At 36.3% G+C, this 25,047-nt stretch overlaps 1 protein-coding gene across 2 annotated transcripts in view; it reads right to left on the bottom strand.

Annotated features, from left to right (window-relative positions):
- The window catches only part of KLHL1 (kelch like family member 1), a 525,596-nt gene that overhangs the window by 165,160 nt on the left and 335,389 nt on the right, over window positions 1-25,047 (bottom strand). For both annotated transcript variants that reach the window (XM_055426442.2, XM_088842848.1), the window contains one exon: window positions 1,761-1,947. In XM_055426442.2, the coding sequence (XP_055282417.2) occupies window positions 1,761-1,947 (187 nt within the window). The remainder of the gene's footprint in view (window positions 1-1,760; window positions 1,948-25,047) is intronic.

Genomic DNA, 25,047 nt, shown 5'->3' with positions numbered 1-25,047 from the left:
AATGCAATATACTAACGCATATATATGGAATTTAGAAAGATGCAAATGATAACTCTGTATACGAGACAGCAAAAGAGACAGATGTATAGAACAGTTTTTGGGACTCTGGGAGAGGGTGAGGGTGGGATGGTTTGGGAGTATGGCATTGAAACATGTATATTATCATATGTGAAACGAATCGCCAGTTCAGGGTCGATGCATGTTACAGGATGCTCTGGGCTGGTATGCGAGGATGACCCAGAGGGAGGATAAGGGGAGGAGGGAGGTGGGAGGGGGGTTCGGGAGGGGGAACTCATGTACACCCAGGGCGGATTCATGTCAATGTATGGCAAAACCAACCAATATAATATTGTAAAATAATTAGCTTCCAATAAAATATATATATATATATTAAAAAAAAGAATTCCTAAAGGTTCAATTTTTTTTTTTCTGTTTTATCTCTGACATAATCAGAAATGTTTTTTAAACCCTTTATCACACTCTTTTAATCCTTTGGACCAGTGATCCCCAGCCTTTTTGGCACCAGGGACTGGTTTTGTGAACCAGGATTGGAGGGATGGTTTGGGGATGATGGGAAACAGCTTAACTCAGTGTACTCCCTGTACTCACACTTCTTTATGCTATGGGAATTGTAGTTAAAGTCGTTAAATTTTAAATTTAGCCATATCTTTTGGCTAATTAATGGGATAATGATTTTTATATTGATGTTAAATGTTTACTGTTTAATCCTAGCCACAGGCTTGCCTGCTTCTATCACTGTTCTTTTTTTTCTTTATTTTTAAGTGATATGTGTAGAGGTACAAATGGAATTGATTTCATATGAGCATTCTTTCTGTAGAATGCAGTGTTTTTTAAAAGCAAATATAAATTTGAACTTAAATTTTTATATACATCTATAAAATCACTGCCCGTTTATCAAATCTAAGACTTACTATAAAGTGTACTTGCTTCAGTTTAAAGAAATGGAAAAAAATATTTCATGTGGAAAAAAAGAAAATTAAACTTGAAAATGATACCTGCCACAGTCAGTACCCTCACTGATAATTGTCTATTTTTCAAGCTTCTGTGTGTGTGTCCATGCTGTCACTTCAGTCATGTCTGACTTTTTGCAACCCTATGGATGGTAGCCCACCAAGCTCCTCTGATTTGGGATTCTTCAGGCAGAATATTGGAGTGGGTTGCATGCTTTCCTTCAAGGGATCTTCCTAACCCAGGAATGGAACCCACTTCTCTTATGTGTCCTACATTGGCAGGTAGGTTCTTTACCACTGTACTACCTGGGAAGCCTGCTGGCTTCTGTAAGAGATGCTAAATTCTTCAAAAGCAGAGACTCTCTTTTTCATAAACGTTACTCTTAGCAAGCAGAGGGCTGACACATTGCACTTAGAAATATAAACATTTTACTTTACTTAGACTAGAATATGATATAAATATACTTAGAATAGAAATACATTTTTCAAGATATCCAACAAATCATTTGGTCTGCGTTTTGTGTTTTCAATCTTTTTTTTAAATTTCATATGAAATCTTGTACATAATACAAAGAGATAAAAGATTTAAAGATGAAAAACAAACAGAAGCAGCAACTACAAATTGAAAAAAAGGAAAAATGAGGCATCATAATTTTTTCCTAAATCTAAAATTTTAATGAATAAAGCTAAGTTTCTGTGAAGTTTGTTGGTATTACACAGATTGCAATAGTAAATTCATGTTATGGTATGATACCAGGTGTATATTATTAAAGATCTGGAACTAAATACCTTTGTTGTTATCCATTCCTCCCACAGCATACAGAGTTCCAACTGTAGATTTTCTAGGTTTAGTTCTTGGACTTTGCATTAAAGTTCTTCTTTCTGGCAACAGATGGTACTTCATTGCTTCTAGAATCAGCTTTTGACATTCCAGATCATTCTTAAATAATGCATGGTTTTCTAGGTCTGCCAATATCTGTGAATAATACACATTCATGTTAATAATGCTTTTTATAGTATGAGCATATCTTTTTTTAAAATTTATTTGTTTTAATTGGAGGATAATTACTTTATATTATTGTATTGGTTTTGCCATACATTGACATGAATCTGCCCCAGGTGTGCATGTGTTCCCCATCATGAACCCCCCTCCCATCTCCCTTCCCAGAAGCTTAGTATCTTTGATATTGCCCTTATACTGACAGGGATGCAAAATATAATAAGAATTGATTACACTGAGAAATAAATATGAGTAAAATGCATGGCTAAGAAAAACAGAAAATATATTATTTTTGATTCCATATTGTTATTATTTTGCCATTCAGAGTGCAAAGAATCTTCTAAATATCACTTTTCAGTTTCATTTCCTTTTTATAAAATCTGTTCATAAATCAAATATAGTTGCCTTTTTGGCCGTAAACATTTCTGGTAAAGTAGATTAAAAAAAAAATCTTCAACAAATTAAGCCCTAACAAACCTATAATAAATATTCACATACTTTAATGTATTCCAAGCATACTTTAAAGCTTTTAACGTTTTAAAATATGTAATACTTTAAGATGTTCAAGCACAGTTTAAATCCCTTTCAAATTAAAACAATTCAATAAAAATAGAAAGTTATGCTCATAACATCTTTTTAATTATGCAAACCATTGAAAAACTGTACTTCAGCAAAGTAATAGCTTCTAATAGTGAAACTAAACTAAATAAATAAAAATTACCAAAAATCCAGCACCTGAGGCAGACCAGAATTTTATGCTATATTATTCCTTTTTTTTAACTATAAAAAGTTATCATCTCCACAAATTCATTTTCTGTACATTTCTTTGAATATATCCAAAGTATCTTTTATTTTCCTCTTTCTCTGCCCTTCTTTGTAATTTTTTCCTTGACTCTTTTAGTATCATATTCTCTTTTTCTGTTCATGAAACCTATTTTATTTGAAGAGAGTTAAATATGTTGCATGCATTTAGAAAATTTATAAGTAGAAACTTTAACATTGACTCACTGAACTTTTCTTCTAATTGGTAAGACACTGTACCACATTGGTACATAAATGTTTATTGAGTTAATAAATGATGACAACATATAATTTAGGAATTGATTTGAACCATAATCAACTAAATAAATTTATTTAACTATTGTAATATATAAATTACTGTTGGAAGTATAAGAGAGAACGCAAAAACATATAAGGTACTTGATTATTCTCCAATTTTTAAAAAAGTGCTATGAAGTAAAAAAAAAAAGAAGAAGTATTAGAGTTACTAGGTGCTTTGGAATATACATGTTTATAATTAGAGTCTTGCTTGTACTTTTCTTCTTATACACTAAAACTTTGTTGCCTTCCTACCTGTTTCTTAAGGAACTGATATCTTACTTGTAAAATATTAATAAATAGAAACATTAATGAAATAGATTTGGGGAAATAGAGGAACAATTCTTTCTCTGGGACAATAGCAGAACCCAACAGGAAGACAAAAGATTCTTCTTTCCTGGCAAGGAGTCAACCCATGATAAGCCAGGAACAAACTCATTTGTTTGCTTAAGGGAATTGTTATAGTTTTTAAAATTCAATAAGATGATATATACACTGATGATAAACTTGAACATAAAAGCACTGATCTTATCATCTATTTGAATAACTAAATATGTGTCTATTTCTAAATACACATGCAAAGTTAATAAAATTTAATTCAAAATTTTTATAAATTTAAAATTATAAAATAAAATGGAAAGAATTCTGTAAAAATGGAGTATCAGAGGACAGTCAACTCTTACTGCCTAGGTTTAAAATACTTTCAAGTAACAATTTCAAATAGGAAATGAATTTCTTAATGTTGAATGATATATCCATAAAAACATATAATATACTATTTATTTTGAAGTATGTCCTACAACTTGAAAAAGAATACCTATATATTTATAACTGAATCGCTTTGCTGTGCACCTGAAACAAACACAACATTGTTACTTGATTATACTCATATATATATATATATATAAATAAACCCTAAATGTCAATTAAAAAAAAAAAAAGGAACTCCTTATAGCTAGAACTTAGACCTCAGACACCCTAGATCTCACTGCATGTGTGGTTGCCCACTTTGTTTTGAATTAGGCTTAAGTTTCAAATTTTCATTTATGAACTGACTTCTCCAGATTGCTTCAATGACCAAAGGCCTCACCTATCTGCACATATCACAAATGGTTCGGAAATAGAGATGAAGCCAACAGATTAAAAACTTTACACAGAGGGGCTGGCAAGAAAATCAGCTGTTAGAAAGAGAGTAAAGTTGGTTTTGGTTTAATGCGCCTCTGCTTCATTCTCTCTCCAACTATCCAAGCCACGTGTCCTAGGGCTCCTGATTAAGAAGAGCTGACACTTCCTTGGACACGCTTCATCCCATCATGAGGCTGGTAAGTTTGCTCTGTCGCTAATCACGCCAAACAACATCTCCCTGTTTTGTTTCTCGGTTCCACCTCCAAATGTAAACTGTTTAATCTGATGAATTAAAATTATTTAAATGATCTGAAAGTGAGAGAGGCTTGCTCAGGAAACACATAGTTTATTTAACTCTGGCCTTTTGAAGAAAATACCCCTGTTTTTCTTGTTTCTTTAAATAAGTATCAGCTCATAGTAAGTCAAAAGGGAAAAGAAAAAAAAAAAAGCATGACCTGAAAGATATACAAAATAAACTTAAAATCTGTACTTTATTTCTAAAAAATGACCAAGATATTCTGTACTTAAATGATATTTTCCATTTTATTAACAAATCATTCTGTAAAATTTCTTAACTTTGGTGTACTCAACCAGTTGACAGCATTATTTTGAAAGAAGTCAAATTATTTTTAATCACTGTACTGTTTTCAAACTGTTTCAAACTGTAACTTGTAAATATTTCTTGCTTATGGGTACTATAACACTTGGGTCTGTATTTCATATTCCATGACAACAGTTTTTAGGATTATTCCATTCCAAACTCAGGTCCAAATTGAGAATAATAGGTAGTTAAGCTGTTTCCTAAACTTGAGCTATCTTTAGATTTTCTGAGAAGATCCAAGATTAACACAAATTTTGTTCCTCCCTGTGCAATAGAAGTTAGTTTTTTGCATTTTTAAATTTTTGCTAAACTTAAATTATTCTGACATTTTCTTTGCTCTGTCCCACTTAGAAAAATATATCAATATGCTTCAATAATTGTCTACTACTTTGAAACACACTCATGTTTATATACCAGAATTTGCACAGTAAGTATCTATAAATCAGAGTTTATTCTTAGGATAATTATATACAAATGCTTTTTCCAGTCAAATATAATCATAATATAATTTAGTTTATAAAAAAAATGTCCTTGGAACTTTCTCAATATCTTTACTGTTAGTATGTTCTTACACTTAAGGTAACCAATAACTATGTCCTTATAAATTAATTGTGTATAACCCTCAAGAAAAAAAGAAAATCCTACTAGGTACAAAATAATGTTTTAAAATATTTTATTATGTAGAAGATATGCCAGAAATAAAAACATCCTGACTTAATATGAAGGATGACATAGGGTATATTAATAATTAACATTGTGTGAAATACTAAGAGATTGATCCATACAAGGATCCACATCAGCTATGCAGCTACCTTGCAAATATGATCTATCTCCCTATAATCTTGGTCATTTTCCTTTCTGAGTAAATAATAACCAGTAAGTTGTAACATAACCCTATAGCTGCAGAAGATAACTGAATTAATAAACATCCAGGTAAATCTCATGCATGATACTCAGAATTGATAAATATTAACAACTAGAATAATGTATTCATTAATAGCTAGAGTACTCAATAGTAACGCAGTTAGAAAGTCCCAGTTGCCAGATATGGTATAAACTTTTATAGAATAAAGATGCTCTCTGCAATTGTTATATTAAAACATTATTACTTTTTCTCTGCTCAAAGTTTCATTGACTTTATCACTGATTTTACTTTAATTATGAAAAAACAAAAAAGAAATAGTTATTAAAACAATATTTCTTTCAAATGACCATTACGTTTGTTATTAAAATACAAACAAATTGATTGTTAAAATTTCAGAAATTGAACCTCATGTTTAGCAACATAAAATATTTAATATGGTTTAATCTGCTAAAGCTGAAACTCCAATCCTTTGGCCACCTCATGTGAAGAGTTGACTCACTGGAAAAGACTCTGATGCTGGGAGGGATTGGGGGCGGGAGGAGATGGGGAAGACAGAGAATGAGATGACTGGATGGCATCACCGACTCGATAGACATGAGTTTGAGTGAACTCCGGGAGTTGGTGATGGACAGGGAGGCCTGGTGTGCTGTGATTCATGGGGTCACAAAGAGTCGGACCCAACTGAGTGACTGAACTGAACTGAACTGAATCTGCATTCTTATATACAGATACTAACTCAAATTGCATTTTCCATAATTATTTATATGAATTTATTTCAAATGCTTGCATAAATTAGAAATTATGATTCTGAAAATATTACTCCATTAAAATGAAATGTATTATTCAAGTATGTAGATTTGCACTCTTTTTCCAACCTCTAAATAAGAAAATATTCAAAAAATGGTCTCCTTTCTGTGTAACTTGTAACAATGTTTCAAAGAAAATGGCCTCTTGGCTAAAATCTTTGTCATGAGTCTCTTCAGTAACTTGCAAGTATGAGTGCTACCTTAAACTGTAACATTGCAACATTTCTTCATGGTGGTGGTTTAGTCCATAAGTCCTGGCTGACTCTTGAGATCCCCTGGACTGTAGCCTGCCAGGCTCCTCTGTCCATGGGATTCTCCAGGCAAGAATACTGGAGTGGGTTGCCAATGACTTCTCCACGGGATCTTTCCAACCCAGAAATCAAACCTGGATCTCCTGCATTGCAGGCAGGTTCTTAACTGACTGATCTATGAGGGAAGAGCCAACATTTCATCATAAGCAAACAAAATCAAATGCACAAATTATTTGTGCTGTACAACCTACTTCTACTACACAGAGAGCAGACAACTCTAATTTTTCAGTAAATCAGAAAATATCTACATATGCATTATATCTCAACTTCTTAAAATATAAAATAAAGATATTAGAGAAATATAAATTATAGCAACACTTTTCTGTAATGTTAGTGGCTGGAAGTAAAAACAACTATATTAAAAGGTATTCTTTAAGTAAGAGTAATATTGTATTGAAAAGCACAGTAGCCAACAGAATCTGTAGAAAGCATTGCAAATACATCTTTCCGTACCTTGTATCTAACTAAAGATCTATTGGAAAATGGAATGCAATGTTAAATAAAGAAATAAATAAAGATGAATTTTCACTTATTGTGGATCAAAGAATGTATTAATTCTTCTAACACTGTATCCTTGGGCTATCAAAGTTATGAACTTTCTTACATTCATAAGAGAGTAACAAAATATATCTCATATTATTTCACAGTACTTGAAACTCACTTTGCTATTAGGTGTTGTGCCAAAATAATCAACTCACAGAATTTGAAATTATGAAACAAAGTTAATTCCTATTAGAAGTGACAGTCCCTACAGAACAAATGACAGCTTCATACATGGTCTTTCAAGTTTTCTGCTTGACAAAATAAATAAGAAAATTCATAAAATATTATCATATTCCATAAACTACAGGAAAAATTATTTTTACTTCAATGTGTTATAAAGAGGGGATGCAAATAAAATACTTTCTTAAAAAATTATTTTTATGTGGTTTATTTATCTAAGATATATTACAAGGAAACAATGAGTTAGCAGTCACACAGAGTGACCTTGAACCTTGAGCCTCTTTAACAGTGAGTAGAAAGTGCTGGTCAAAGGAGAGACTTTATCACAGAACTGTTTATTTATCACAGAACTTTGTGACATCACAATAAATAAACAGGATTTTTAGGTAAGCTCATAGACAGGGCTGTCCCACCTCTCAAGGGAAACCATAAGTTGTTTCATGCCTAAAGAAGTTTTCTACATATTTCCAACCTGTTTGATAGATGTTCAAAAAGAGAGAGAGAGGAAAATGGACAACCAGGCTCAAACATTGTTTCACTAATTTTTGAAGTCCTTCATCAACTACTTCAGTATCTACTTGTGACTGAAACAGCCTAAGCTTGTGCAAGAAAACTAGATCAACAGTGGCCAGAACATCTGCCTGCAGCCTAAAGGAAATTCATCTATGTAAGCAGCTAGACCCACATATTTCACCTAAAATCCCATTAACATTAGATGAAAAGAATTTTAACAAAGAATAGAATCATGAAATTTTAAGAAAATTAATTATCTTCTAGTTCTTTCCACTGGCATACCAATGATTCTAAATAAAATGAGGATGTTATTTTTATTTTTAAGTGAGGAAAGTAGATATGATAGAACTTTTTATGTTCCCTTTCAGTGCTATCATGTCAAAATGAAAACATAAATTACCAACATGCTAAAACTTACATCTGATATATCCAAATGATACATTTGAATGATTCCTGCTCAAGTATTTGGAAGAAACCATTTACAAAATGAGAAGCAGTTTCACTAATTTTATTCTGAACACAGAAATATTTGATTGCTTTAAGATGAAAAGTAATTGGCTAAGCTGACAGTACAAATAGACAAGAATAATGACATAATCAAAAGAAGCAGGGCTCATAAAAATTAACTCAAATGATAGTTCCTATTAGTGATAAGTCAAAATAGGTTTCATACATTCATAATTTATTATTAACTTGCATTTATTCAACATGGATTTGCTTTTCTAAGGTGGTCTGAAAGGTCAGCATTTCTAAGGCTGAAAGAAGCAATCCTGTGTCCTGCGTGCACTCCACTTTCACCCTGAACATTTTTATTGCATCTTATGTAGGCTCCAGACCTTGCATTCATTCATATATTCACTTAGTAAATAGTTTGCAACTATTTACTTAGCACATGTTTTGTGCCAGGTGCTATAATCCAGATCCTGGATACCTGCAGCTTCTCTGATCACTAATCTATTCTACTCAAGCCCACCCTTCTCCCCACCCTTTCGAACACCTTTATTAATTTACTAGATATTAATTTATTAATATCTAGGTTATATTCAAATCTGATTTAATTTCTTATTGTTTGCAAGACATTATTCAATAGCCTCAGACTAGCAAGCCATAAATTTTATAATATAACTCCATTCTAGCTATTCAGCCACTTTCTCTAATACCTTAGGGCACATTATTCTGTATTTCACAATTTAGTTCTTATGATCTCTTCCTCTCATCTGAATATATTATGGCTTTAGAAAGCAGTGATATAATGCCTTTACCTCTGATGCTTTCATTAAAATATTACTTAATCTTCAGAATCTAGTTTAAGTCCTATTACTTCCATGAGGATTTAGCTAATTACTCAGGCCACAGTTGACACAATTTGTTTTTAATTGGTCATATTAGACTTAAATCAATTGCCATCTGTGTAGTTGCTTAAAGGCTTCATAGTCATACTGACTCATAAACTTATAGAAAATCAAGAAAAATGTGTGGCATCTCTTCTCAGGTATGATTAACAGGGTTACAAGCTTCTACAATCTGTTCAATAACTATTTAAGTGATTGATGATTTACTATAATTGAGTATCTATTAATTTATTTTAAATAACATCTTCAGTACTAAAATTTGAAAATATACAGCACACAGTCAAAAGTATATTCAATATCACATCTCAAATTACTTGCATGTTAATCAGCTTCACAAATACGGTCTTTCAGAATATCTTTGCTTATCAACCAACTAAACATATATTTCTAAATGATTTATCCCAGATCCACACTTATTTCCAGTCATAAAAATGAAAGTCTCTCAGTTGTGTCTGACTCTTTGCAACCCCCTGGATTATACAGTCCATGGAATTTTCCAGACCAGAATACTGGAGTGAGTAGCCATTCCCTTCTCCAGGGAATCTTCCCAACCCAGTTCTCCCTCGCAGGTGGATTCTTTACCAGCTGAACCACGAGGGACGTCCAAGAATTCTAGAGTGGGTAGCCTATCCCTTCTCAACCAGATCATTCTGACCCAGGAATTGAACCAGGGTCTCCTGCATTGCAGGCAGATTCTTTACAAACTTAGCTATCAGGGAAGCCCTCTTTCCAATCATGGTTAATAGTAGAATTCTACTACACAAATAATTTGGGATCTTGGACATAATGACAAGGTAATTTTGACTCAATTAAGAAGCATAACTTGAATGTTCCACTGATAATTCAAATCATACATTTATATCTGAACTTGCTCTTTCTTATTATCATTTTCCCTCCTGTATTGGCTTATGTCTTCTACTTTTCATTGGTGGTACAGGGTATGTATTTTTGTATCTGTACTTATGTTTTAAGCCACTTCTATTTAATCTGATTCCAACTAATTTGGAAAATATGGTATCAGTTAATAAATACTCCTCAAATTTTTCTTCCTGTTTGTGATAGTAGATTCACTGGTAATTCTATTTAGCAAAGTTTCTTATTTTCTAAATCAACTCCACATCCACAGCATCATCAAATAATGTACATTATTGTAATATTGCCTAAAACCCTTCTATTTAACTATTCTCTTTCCTTTCCAAAAGTCATTTTACTGGTTGACAGTCTTATTAGTTCTTCTCTGAGTTTCCGAGAATGACTCATAATTTGAATTCTTGTATATGGTACAAGCAATCACATACAGAATTCATGGTACACCCACATACTGTCCTAAAATATATATACTCAAAATGTATTGTCTTGCTATCTTGTTTTAATTTCTTACAACTGAAAGTATTTCCTAATGTAATTTAAGTACCTAGTTCAAGCTCATTATACCTCGACTAACATTCTACCTTGACAAGTTACTAAAATCATAATCTGATTTCAAACAATTCTGTGTTAAGTAGAATGCTCCTGAAATAATAAAATTAATCGTGATCTTCAGTGCTATCCTGGAATTCTGTAAACTTTCTAATAAGAAATTTCTCTGACTGAAAAGGTAACACAGGCTAACCATAGCTAACAAGTCCACTAAGTGTAAGGGTTATTCTCAAACAGCCTTCCTTGACAGGGCTATTACAGCAGGTTGGCCTACACACTACCATAAGCAACTGAAGAGACTGCATTCATTTATTGTTTGGAAAACTGGATTCCCTAATTTCAATAATAACAGGAGCCTAGTATTAAATTTTTGTTTTGGAGAAGGCAATGGCAAGCCACTCCAGTACTCTTGCCTGGAAAATCCCATGAATGGAGGAGCCTGGTAGGCTGCAGTCCGTGGGCTCGCTAGGGGTCGGACATGACTGAGCGACTTCACTTTCACTTTTCACTTTCGCACGTTGGAGAAGGAAATGGCAACCCACTCCAGTGTTCTTGCCTGGAGAATCCCAGGGATCGGGGAGCCTGGTGGGCTGCTGTCTATGGGGTCACACAGAGTCGGACACGACTGAGGTGACTTAGCAGCTTAGCAGCAGCAGTATTAAATTTTTGTTTTGTGCTAGCCCTAACTCAATTTCCTTTAAATAAGAACCTTTCTTACTTTCTCTCACACTAATTATAAGGTAGCAGTCAGTATTTTACTTTCCTCATTTCACTGAGAGAAGATGGAGAAAGAATTTTAATCACAGCATATTTGCAGATTCCCAGCTTTCTTTAGATTTGCTCTGATCAAAGCCCAACATACCTCTTTTGATCATATAAGTCCCTGTGAAAACATCAAGGTGGATGCATCTTGCAAGTCAATAAGGGATTTAAATAATTCTCCCAAGTAAAGCTAATTCCACTGGGTATACACTCTGTCTGTAGAGTTTCTAAAGTTTGGGTATGAAATGAGTGGTTCAAACATCCTGACTGAACAAACTTCAGGGATAGGGAAGATAGATGCTTATTAATCTTACTACTAAAGGCACTAAAATAATTGAAATGTGTCAAATCTTATGCCAGACATTTGGTGTGTAATGTATCACTGCCTAACTTAATTTATAACAGAATTTGTATTATAATGGAGTAAACTATACTATAATTTATAATATATTATATCATATAATGGAGCATATGGCAATTATTTTCCAGTGCTTGCAGTTAAGCAAGTATATTAAGCTGACAATTTTTTATCTAACAGTCCAATTTTCAGTTGTTTGACTTTTTCAAAACAATAATCATTAGATTATTTACTCTTCTGATTTTTACAGATAATCCTCTGGGACTTGCATGACAGTGGCATGTCATTGCAAAAAATTACATTAATCATTTTAATGTGTAGATACATGCTGGAAGAGAATTGTTTAAAGCGATATTCACCAGATTTAGCAATTCCATATCTGGGCATTTTTCCAAATGAAGTGAAACACTAACTTGAAAAAATATCTACACCCAGATTTTCATTGCAGCATTATCTACAATAGCCAAGAAATGGGAGAAACATAAGCATTCATTGATAGATGAATGGATGAGGAACAGGTGAGATATATATATATATGTCTATATACATATATTCTATATATATATGTGTGTATGTATGTATATGTGCTGTTGTCCTTTAGTCACTAAATCATGTCTAACTCTTTTGCCATTCCGTTGACTGTAGCCCACCTCCTCTGTCTATGGGATTTCCCAAGCAAGAATATTGGAGTGGGTAGTCATTTCCTCCTCCAGGGGATCTTTCTGACCAAGGGATCGAACCCATGTCTGTGCCTCTTGCATTGGCAGGCAGATTCTTTACCCCTGAGCCACCTAGGAAAACCCACATATATATATATCACCTTTTGCTCATCCCCTGAATTCTGCCAAGAGACTGCACTGGTCATAGCAAACAACCTTGTCAACAACACAAGAGACAATATTACACATGGACATCACCAAATGGTCAATACAGAAATCAAATTGATTACAGTATTTGTAATCAAAGATGGAGAAGCTGTATACAGTCAACGAAAACAAGACCTGGTGCTGACTATGGCTCAGATCATCAGCTTTTCATAGCAAAATAATACAGGCCGAAATTAAAGAAAGTGGGGAAAACCATTAGATCAGGAAGTTATGACTTAATCCCCTATGAATATGCAGTAGATGTGAGGAATAGATTCAAGGAATTAGATCTAGTAAACAATGGGCCTGAAGAACTATGGACAGAAGTCCATAATATTGTGCAGGAGGCAGCGAACAAGTTAATCTCAAAGGAAAAGAAAAAGAAGGCAAAGTGATTATCTGAAGAAGCTTTACAAATAGATGAAGAAAGAAGAGAAGCAAAAAGCAAGGGAGAAAGGGAAAGATTCAGTTCAGTTCAGTTGCTCAGTCGTGTCTGACTATTTGCAACTCCATGGACTGGAGCATGTCAGGCTTCCCTGTCCATCATGAACTCCCGGAGCTTACTCAAACTCAACTAAATGCAGAGTCCCGGAGAATATTGATACATTCCTTAAGCAGGTTGATAAGGAGTTTCCATGGGCCCAATCACATAGTCATTCATGTTTTGGAATTTGTGGCTGTTTGGAATTTATGGCCGATACTTTGGCCACCTCATGCGACGAGTTGACTCACTGGAAAAGACTCTGATGCTGGGAAAGGTTGGGGGCGGAAGGAGAAGGGGATGACCGAGAATGAGATGGCTGGATGGCATCACCGACTCTGTGGACATGAGTTTGAGTGAACTCCGGGAGTTGGTGATGGACAGGGAGGCCTGGAGTGCTGTGATTCTTGGGGTCGCGGAGAGTCGGACATGACTGAGCGACTGAACTGAACTGAACTGACCCACAATAGAAGCGAGACTGGGAAACTGGTTAATTGATAATAAAGGAGCCATAAGAACAGGCTCCTTGATATTGTCAGGAAGACCAAACTTCCTCACAAGATCTAAGGGAAACATACTGACCTAATGTTAACTGTGCAATCCTATACAATAATTATTTTTAGTAACAGGTCAAAAAGTATATAATAATATGTCTTAAAGGCTGAAGATAGGACTCTCCCTACCCTCTTCTGGTGTCTATACCAGAGATGTCTCTGTTACTTCTTAACTCTAAATAAAGCTGTTACTCTGCTGTGAAGACATGAGCAACTGTGCTCCTTTGGTCCTGGAGTGAATTCTTTGCTTCAGAGACTACAAACCCATAGTCACACCAAACACTGAGGAACAATAGCAAGAAGAGACAAGAAGGCCTTCTTCAATGAACAGTGCAAAGAAATAGAGGAAAATAACAGAAAGGGAAAGACTAGAGATCTCTTCAGGAAAATTGAAAATATCAAGGGAACATTTCACCCAAAGATGGGCACAATAAAGGACAGAAATGGTAGACCTAGTAGAAGCAGAAGAGATCAAGAAGAGATGGAAAGAATACATAGAAGAACTATACAAAAAAGATCCAAATGAACCTGATAACCACAATGATGTGGTTAGCCATCCAGAGCCAACATTCTGGAGTGTGTAGTCAAATGTGACAGCAGGAAGCACTGCTGTCAATAGAGTTAGTAGATGTGATGGAATTCCAGTAGAGCTATTTAAAATTCTCAGAGATGCTACTACCAAAGTGCTGCACTCAATATGTCAGCAAATCTGGAAAACCCAGCAGTGGACACAGGACTGGAAAAGGTCAATCCTAATCCCAGTTCCCAAGAAGGGGAGTACTAAAGAATGTTCAAACCAGTGGACAATTGCACTCATCTCCCATGCTAGTAATCTCATGCTCAAAATCTTGTATGCTAGGCTGCATGTCCAAGCTGGGTTTAGAAAAGGCAAAGGAACCAGAGATCAAATTGCCAACATTCACTGAATCATAGAGAAAGCAAGGAAATTCTCTAAAAGGATCTACCACTGTTTCATTGATACACTAAAGCCTTTGACTGTGTGGATCATAGCAAACTGTGGAAAACTCTTAAAGAGATGGGAATAGCAGACCACCTAACCTGTCTCCTGAGAAACTTGCATGTGGGTCAAGAAGCAACAGTTACAACTCTGTAAGGGAGAACTGATTGCTGCATGATTGATAAAGGAGTGCAAGGCTATTTGTTGTCACCCTGTTTATTTAACTTACACACTGAGTATATCATGAGAAATACCAGGGGGGATGAGTTAAAATCTGGAATCAAAATTGGTGGGAGAAATATCAACAACCTCAGATATGTGGATGATACCACTCTTACGGCAGAGAGTGAAGAGCAACTAAAGAATCTCTTGAAGAAGGTGAAGGAGGAGAGTGAAAATGCTGGTTTAAAACTAATATTAAAAGAAAAAAAACAAACTTAAATCATGACATCTGGCTCCATTATTTCATGTCAAATAGAAGGGAAAAAAAGTGGAAGTAGTGCCAGATTTCCTCTTATTGGGATCTAAAATCACTGCAGGTGGTAACTGCAACCATGAAATAAGAAGATGGTTGCTTCTGGCAGGAACCCTAGACAGTGTGTTGAAAAACAAATATATCACTTTGCTGACTAAAGGTCCACATAGTCAAGACTATGGTCTTTCCAGTGGTCACATATGGATATGAGAGTTGTACCATAAAGAAGGCTGAACACCAAAGAATGGATACCTTTGAACTGTGTTGCCAGAGAAGACTCTTGAGAGTCCCTTGGACAGCAAGGAGATCAAACTAGTCAATCTTAAAGGAAATCAACCCTAAATGTTCATTGGAAGGACTGATGCTGAATCTGAAACTTCAATATTTTGGTCACCTGTTGGGAAGAGTCGACTCATTGGAAAAGACCCTGATGATGGGAAGGATTGAAGGCAGAAGGTGAAGAGGGCATCAGAGGATGAGATGGCTGGATGGCATCACCAATGCAATAGACATGAACTTAGACAAACTCCAGGAGATGGTGAGGAACAGGGAGGCCTTGTGTGCTGCAGTCCATGGGGCTATGAAGAGGCAGATATGACTGGGTGACTGAACAACAACAAATGTATATATATATACATATATATAGCCTTAAAAAAAGAAGAAAACTCTGCTATTTATGACAAATGGATGGACCTTGAGAGCATTCAGTTCAGTTCAGTCGCTCAGTCGTGTCCGACTCTCCGCGACCCCATGAATCACAGCACGCCAGGCCTCCCTGTCCATCACCAACTCCCGGAGTTCACTCAAACTCATGTCCACAGGGTTGGTGATGCCATTAGGTTAAGAGAAATAAGTCAGATGGAGAATAAAGAAATATACTATGTGGTCCCAATTATATGTGTGTCTAAATAACACACAAACAAACAAGAAATGAACTCATAGGTCCAAAATACTTATGGTGGTTTCCAAAGCACAGGGGAAGGTGGAGACATGGAGGAAGGTGATCAAAAGGTACTAGCTTCCAGTTATGAAATAAATAAGTCCTTGTAGCAGTAAGGATATAACTAAAACTCTTTTACTATTAGTAAAAGGATGTAATGTAAAGCATGGTGACTATACTTAATAACACTCTATCATATATTTGAAAGTTTAGAATCCATCAGGACCCAGACCACAGTGGGTGGAAAGAAGCATCTCTATCATTGTAAAAAAAGTAGTCATCCTCCTTCAACAGGGACCATCAATGGAAGGAAGAAGATCGGTGTGAGACCCCGTGAGAGGGAAGAGACTGCCCCCAACAAGAACTTTAATCTTCTGATTTACTGAATAGTCACCTGAAAGTTGTAGTTATGAACCATATAATTTTTAAGCTTTTCTAAATACTAAGTATAAATTATTCTGCCATCAGGAGGAACAGAAGCTTAAAAACAAGAAGACATCAGTTATAAAAATTGAATGACTTCTCTCTTTATAGAAATGTGAGTTAAAATGATTGCTTCTGACATCCAGGAGAGGCCATTTAATTAACTGATGCAATAAACACTCATCATGTTCATATTGTTTTAGAGACTCTGTCTTAGGAACATAATCATAAATAGAATTATTTTCTGAACTGAAAGGTATCATAATTTACAAAGAAAAATAAATGAAGCTGTAAGAATATAACTAACCTCTTTTAAACTCTTTAGTAAAAGCTTACTAACAGATATAGAAACAAAGTACTCTAGGAAACAGGAAGATGCAACCAGCCAGTAGCTGTGTGGCAAAGAAATATTAACAACGATAGGTCTTCCTTAAACTGAATCAATATGCCAAGCATGAAAAAGAGTGAAAGATGTTTCACTAAGAAAACTCATAGACCAGAGGAATGAAAGGAAATCATGTATAACATCTTGTTTACTGAGATGTTATTCTTTACAAAACACACCTCCTCTACCTCTCTCCCATCTCCTTTCTCTCATCTTTTTCTCTGTTTCTATTTCACTCATCTACCCATTTATCCATCCACTCACTTTAATCCTTATATCTTAAGTTATATAAACATACAACCCGAACATACTATTGCATTCTCTCATCATACCTTTCAAATCCACAGGACAATACTTTTAATTTGAGCTTCAAACTAGATCCTGAATATATTCACCACTACCATCCTGGGACAGTCTCTCACCATCATCACCTGGAGAACTTTAATACCTCCTAACTAGTAAATCTGCTTCCAGGTTTCTGTCTAAGTGTTGATTATTTCTCGTTTGCTTTCCCATTATTCAGTTTGCATTATTATGTCCTTTTCACTTCCGTACAATACTGAGCCTTCTGAAAATATATCTCCTTGCTCCTTTTGGACTTGCTCTTGCTTGGGTCCAACCAAACAAATCCCATTTGTTTGGATTTACAAGCAGAACGGTGGAAGCAAAGATGAGAACATGTCTTCTCTACTTCCTGTGTGATGTGGCTATCTCTTTATGAGGAAAGTTAAAGTAGGGAAACCTCTCTGCCATAGCCCCAGTCACTATGGACTTTGTAATAAGGTTTCTTCCATCATCCCCATAATTCAAGGCCTCTCAGTCCTCAATATCCCTTGGTCATTTCTTCAAAACTGGCCACATCTTTGTAAGTAGTGCCTTTATTAATATCTTCTCATAAGAATCATCATCACTGAATTTTAACCCATGCTGGAATATTGACTATTTCTCTACTATATATTTATTTTTCAGACAATAACTAGAACAATCCTTTAAAGATCTAATTACTCTTTACTTTTGAATCCATTGGAATGTTTACATAATAAAAATTAAGAAAAAATATAATGCATGTGTGTTCTTCACTTAAAATCCTACAGTATCTTTCTTATTAATTCAATTAAAAAGTTAAAATATGTATGACTCGCTACAAGCCCAATATTATCATTTTCTGATCACTGCTGACCTCATCTTCTGCACCACTGGTACCTTGTCCAAAGAACTCTAGTTATCTTGCTTCTTTGTTGTTGTTTAGTCTCTGACTTTCTGGGACCTCATGGACTGTAGCACACCAAGCTCCTCTATTCTATGCTCATGGAGTTTGCTCAAATTCATGTCCATTGAGTCTGTGATGCCATCCAACCATCTCATCTTCTGTTGTCCCCTTCTCCTCCCACCTTCAATCTTTCCCAGCATCAGGGTCTTTTCAGATGAGTCAGTTTTTTGCATCAGGTGGCCAAAGTATTGGAGTTTCAGCTTCAGCATCAGTTCTTCCAATGAATATTCAGGACTGATTTCCTTTAGGATGGACTGGTTGGATCTCCTTGCTATACAAGAGACTCTCGAGAGTCTTCTTCAGCACCACAATTTGGAAGTATCAGTTCTTCAGTGTTCGGCCTTCTTTAGGGTCCAACTCTCACATTCAGACATAAATATTGCAAAAGTTAGGAGAAACATCAACAACCTCAGATATGCAGATGATACCACTCTAACGGCAGAAAGCAAAGAGGTACTAAAGAGCCTCTTGATGAAGGTGACATAGAAGAGTGAAAAAGCTGTTTAAAAATCAACATTAAGAAATTTAAGATTATGGCATCTGGTCCCATCACTTCATAAAAATAGAGGGGGAAAAATTAGAAACAGTAACAGATTTTCTTTTCTTGAGCTCCAACATCACTGCAGACAATGACTGCAGCCATGAAATTAAAAGATTCTTGCTTCTCAGAAGAAAAACTATAACAAATCTAGACAGTGTATTAAAAAGCAGAGACATCATTTTACTGGCAAAGGTCCATATAGTCAAAGCTATTGTTTTTCCAGTAGTCATATACAGATGTGAGAGTTGGACATAAAGAAGGCTGAGTACTGAAAAATAGATGCTTTTGAATTGTGGTGCTGGAGAAGACTCCTTGAGAGTCCTTTGAACAGTAAGGAGATCAAGCCAGTCAATCCTAAAGGAAATCAAACCTGAATATTCATTGGTAAGACTGATGCTGAAGTTGAAGCTCCAATACTTTGGCCACCTGTTGCAAAGGGCTGAATCATTGGAAAAGACCTTGATGCTGGGAAAGACTGGGGTCAGGAGGAGAAGGGGAAAGCAGGCAATGAGATGATTGGATGGCGTAACTGACTCAATGGACACGAGTTTGAGCAAACTCCAGAAGACAGTGAAGGACAGAGAAGCCTGGTGTGCTGCAGTTCACGTGATCGCAAAGAGTCAGGCACAAAAATGAAAAACAAAAGCAACTGGAACTACTATAGTTTTGACCATAAGGATATTTGTCAGCAAACTGATGTCTCTGCTTTTCAATGTACTGTCTAGGTTTGTCAAATTTCTTTCCAGGAAGCACGAGTCTTTTAATTTCATGGCTGCAGTCCATGTCTGCAGTGATTTCAGAGACCAGGAAAATGAAATCTGTCACTGCTTCCACTTTTTGTCCATCTATTTGACATGAAGTAACGGGACAGGATGCCATGATCTTTGTTTTTTGAATGTTGAGTTTTAAGCCAGCTTTTTCACTGTCGTCTTTCACCTTGATCAAGGGGCTCCTTAGGTCCTCTTCACTTTCACTTTCTGTAATTGATTGGTATCATCTGTATATCTAAGGTTGTTGATATTTCTCCTGGCAATCTTGATTCCAACTTGAGATGTATTCAGACTGGCATTTCACATGATATACTCTGCATTTAAGTTAAATAAGCCAGATGGCAGTATACAGCCTTGATTCACTCTTTTCTCAATTTTAAGCAATCAGTTGTTCCAGGTCTAGTTCTAACTGTTGCTTCTTATCCTGCGTACAGGTTTCTCAGGAGACAGGTTCTTTCCTCTGTAATAATTTTCCATAGATTGTTTGATGCACACAGTCAAAGGCGTTAGAGTAGTCAGTGAAGCAGAAGTAGAGGAGTAATTGTTTTCCTGAAATTCTCTTGCTTTCTCCATGATCCAATGAATCTTGGCAATTTGATCTCTGGTTCCTCTGCCTTTTCTAAACTCAGCCTGTACTTCTGGAATTTCTCAGTTCATGTACTGCTGAAGACAAGCCTGAAGGATTTTGAGCAAAAGCTTACTAGCATGTGAAATGAGCATAATTGTATCATAGTTTGGATACATTGCCCTTGTTTGGAATTGGAATGAAAGCTGATCTTTTTCAGTACTGTGGAGTTTTCCACTGCTGAGTTTTCCAAACTTGCTAACACGTTGAGTGCAGCACTTAGCAGCAACTGTAAATTGCTGTAAATAGCAGCAACTTTAAGGACTGTAAATATCTCAGCTGGAATTCTGCTACCTCCACTAGCTTTCTACGTAGTAATGCTTCCTAAGGTCCATTTGACTTCATACTCCAAGATGTATGGCTCTAGGCGAGTGACCACACCATCATGATTATCCCAGTCATTAAGACTTTTTTGTAAAGTTCTTGTATGTATTCTTGCCACTTCTTCTTGATCTTTTCTGCTTCTGTTAGGTTCTTATACTTTCTGTCCTTTCCATGTCAATTTTTGCATGAAATATTTCCAGTTTCCCTGATAAAAATCTGTTTTCCCCATTGTATTCTTTTCCTCTATTTCTTTGTGTTGATCACTGAGGAAGGCTTTCTTATCCCTCCGTGCTATTCTCTGGAACTCAGCATTCAGTTAGGTTTATCTTTCCCTTTCCCTCTTGTCTTTCACTTCTCTTCTTACCTCAGCTATTTGTAAAGACTCCTCAGACAACACTTTGTTCTCTTGCATTTCTTTTTCTTCAGAATGATTATGGTTCACTGCCTCCTGAACAACATAACAAACTTTCATCCATAATTCTTCAAGCTCTCTGTTTACCAGATCTAATCCTTTGAATATATTCATCACCTCCACTGTATAAACTGAATTGCCTAGTGTTTTTCCCTACTTTCTTCTATTTAAGCCTGAATTTTGCAATAATGAGCACATGATCTGAGTCACAGTCAGTTCCATGTCTTGCTTTTGCGGACTGTATTAGTTTCTCCATCTTTAGTTGCACAGAGGATGATCAATCTGATTTTCCTAATAACATACTGGTGATGTCCATGTGCAGTCATCTTTCAAGTTGTTGGAACAGGATGCTTGTTATGACCAGTGTGTTCTCTTGAAAAAACTCTGTTAGGCTTTGCCCTACTTGGTTTTGCACTGCAAGGCAAAGCTCCTGTTATTCTGGCTATCTCTTGACTTCCTACTTTTGCATTCCACTCCTCTATCCTGTAAAGGACATTTTTTGTTTGCCTGTTTTAATGTTAATTTTAGAAGATATTGTAGGTCTTCATAGAACAGGTCAATTTCAGCTTCTTTGCTTCTTTGTCATCAGTTGTTAGGGGCACAGATTTGGATTGCTGTGATGTTGAATGATTTGCCTTGGAAATGAACCAAGATCGTTCCTTCATTTTTGCAATTGCACCCAAGTACTCTTAGTTTTCATTCCAATGCAAAAGAAATGCAATGCCAAAGAACACTCAAACTAGTGCACAATTGCACTCATTGCACACGCTAGTAAAGTAATGCTCAAAATACTCCAAACCAGGCTTCAGTAATACATGAACTGTAAATTTGCATATGTTCAAGCTGGTTTTAGAAAAGGCAGAGGAACCATAAATAAAATTGCCAACATCCTCTGGATCATCAAAAAAAGCTAGAGAGTTCCAGAAAAACATCTATTTCTGCTTTTACTGACTATGCCAAAGTCTTTGACTGTGTGGATCACAATAAACTGTGGGAAATTTTGAAAGAGATGAGAATACAAGACCACCTGATCTGCCTCTTGAGAAATCTGTATGCATGTCAAGAAGCAACAGTTAGAACTGGACATGGAAAAACAGACTGGTTCCAAATAGGAAAAGGAGTATGTTAAGGCTGTATATTATCACCCTGCTTGTTTAACTTATATGCAGAGTACATCATGAGGAACGCTGGGCTGGAAGAAGCACAAGCTGGAAACAAGATTGCCGGGAGAAATATCAATAACCTCAGATATGCAGATGACACCACCCTTATGGCAGAAAGTGAAGAGGAACTTAAAAGCCTCTTGATGAATGTGAAAGAGGACAGTGAAAAAGTTGTATTAAAGCTCAACATTCAGAAAACTAAGATCATGGCATCCGGTCCCATCACTTCAAGGCAAATAGATAGAGAAACAGTGGAAGCAGTATCAGACTTTATTTTTTTGGGCTCCAAAATCACTGCAGATGGTGATTGCAGCCATGAAATTAAAAGACACTTACTTCTCAGAAGGAAAGTTATGACCAACCTAGACAGCATATTAAAAAGCAGAGACATTACTTTGTCAACAAACGCCTGTCTAGTCAAGGCTATGGTTTTACCAGTGGTCATGTATTGGTGTGAAAGTTGGACTATAAAGGAAGCTGAGTGCTGAGGAATTGATGCTTTTGAACTGTGGTGTTGGAGAAGACTCTTGAGAGTCCCTTGGACTGCAAGGAGATCCAACCAGTCCATCCTAAAGGAGATCAGTCCTGGGTATTCATTGGGAGGACTGATGTTGAAGCTGAAACTCCAATACTTTGGCCATCGGTTGCGAAGAGCTGACTCATTAAAAAGACCCTGATGTTGGGAAAGATGGAAGGCAAGAGGAGAAGGGGACAACAGAGGGTGAGATGGTTAGATGGCGTCACCGACTCAATGGACTTGAGTTTGGGTAAACTCTGGGAGTTGGTGATGGACAGGGAGCCCTGGGGTGCTGTGGTTCATAGGATCACAAAGAGTCGGACACAACTGAGTGACCGAACTGAACTGAACTGAACTACTCCTTGGAAGGAAAGTTATGACCAACCTAGATAGTTTATTGAGAAGCAGAGACATTACTTTGTCCAAAAAGGTCTGTCTAGTCAAGGCTATGGTTTTTCCAGTGGTCAGGTATGGATGTGAGAGTTGGACTATAAAGAAAATTGAGCACCAAAGAACTGATGCTTTTAAACTGTGGTGCTGGTGAAGACTCTTGAGAGTCCCTTGGACTGCAAGGAGATCCAACCAGTCCATCCTAAAGGAGATCAGTCCTGGGTATTCATTTGTAGGACTGATGTTGAAGCTGAAATTCCAATACTTTGGCCACCTGATGCGAAGAGCTGACTCATTGGAAAAGACACTGATGCTGGGAAAGATTGAGGGCAGGAGGAGAAGGGGATGACAGAGGATGAGATGGTTGGATGGCATCACTGACTCAATGGACATGGGTTTGGGTGAACTTCAGGAGTTGGTGATGGACAGGGAGGCCTGGTGTGCTTCAGTTCATGGGGTCACCAAGAGTCAGACACAACTGTGTGACTGAACTGAACTAAGGATATATAAAAAAATGCTTCAAGATATTTTATTCAAAAGCATATTTCACAAACAAAATATTTTTTGACAGTGACATTTTCATTTGTCAATGTTAATTTTTTTGCCCTTCCAATTTTATTTCATTCAATCCCTAAGAAAGGCACTGCCAAAGAATGCTCAAACTCCAACACAATTGCACTCATCTCACACGCTAGCAAAGTAATGCTCAAAATTCTCCAAGCCAGGCTTCAACAGTTCGTGAACTGTGAACTTCCAGATGTTCATGCTCAATTTAGAAAAGGCAGAGGAGCCAGAGATCAAATTGCCATCTCCTGGATTATTGAAAAAGTAAGAGAGTTCCAGAAAAACATCTACTTCTGTATTATTGACTATGCCAAAGCCTTTGACTACGTGGATCACCACAAACTGTGGAAAATTCTGTAAGAGATGGGAATATCAGACAACCTGACCTGCCTCCTGAGAAACCTGTATGCAGGTCAGGAAGCAACAGTTAGAACTGGACATGTAACAACAGACTGGTTCCAAATCAGGAAAGGAGTATGTCTAAGCTTCATGTTGTCATCCTGCTTATTTAACTTATCTGCAGAATATATCACAAGAAATGCTGGGCTGGATGAAGCACAAGCAGGAATCAAGATTGCTGGGAGACATATCAATAACCACAAATATACAGATGACACCACCCTTATGGCAGAAAGCCAAGAAGAACTAAACAGCCTCTTGATCAAATTGAAAGAGGAGAGTGAAAAAGTTGACTTAAAACTCAACATTCAGAAAAGTAAGATCATGGCATCTGGTCCCATCACTTCATGGCAAATAGATGGAGAAACAGTGAAAACAGTAAGAGACTTCATTTTTTTGGGCTCCAAAATCACTGCAGATGGTGATTGCAGCCATGAAATTAAAAGATGCTTACTCCTCAGAAGGAAAGTTATGACCAAACTAGACAGCATATTAAAAAGCAGAGACATTACTTTACCAAGAAAGGTCTGTCTAGTGAAGGCTTTTTTGGTTTTTATGGTTTTTCTAGTATTCATGTATGCATATTAGATTTGGACTATAAAGAAAGCTGAGTGCCAAAGAATTGATGCTTTTGAACTGTGGTGTTGGAGAAGACTCTTGAGTTTCCCTTGGACAGAAAGGAGATCCAACCACTCCATCCTAAAGGTAATCAGTTCTGAATATTCATTGGAAGGACTGATGTTTAAGCTGAAACCCAGTAGTTTGGGCGCCTGATGCAAAGAACTAACTCATTTGAAAAGACTCTGATGCTGGGAAGATTGAAGGCGGTGGGGAGAAGGGCCAACTGGGTATGAGATGATTGGTTGGCATCATTGACTCGATGGACATGAGTTTGAGCAAGCTCTGGGAGTTGGTGATTGATAGGAAGGCCCGGCGTGCTGCAGTCCATGGGGTCACAAAGAGTCGGACACTACTGAGCAACTGAACTGAACTGAATATTAAAAGAAAGACAGACAGATATAAGCAAAATACAAGGTACTGATAAGATATTTCATTTACCTCTCATTGTTCTCTATTGGGAGAATT

This window comes from Moschus berezovskii, chromosome 13, assembly GCF_049115385.1.
Source record: "Moschus berezovskii isolate FMDL1 chromosome 13, NW_MosBer_1.0, whole genome shotgun sequence".
NCBI classification, from domain to species: Eukaryota; Metazoa; Chordata; class Mammalia; order Artiodactyla; family Moschidae; genus Moschus; species Moschus berezovskii.
The sequence above is the reverse complement of the archived record's forward strand: the minus strand, read 5'-3'. Positions and strand labels throughout refer to the sequence as shown.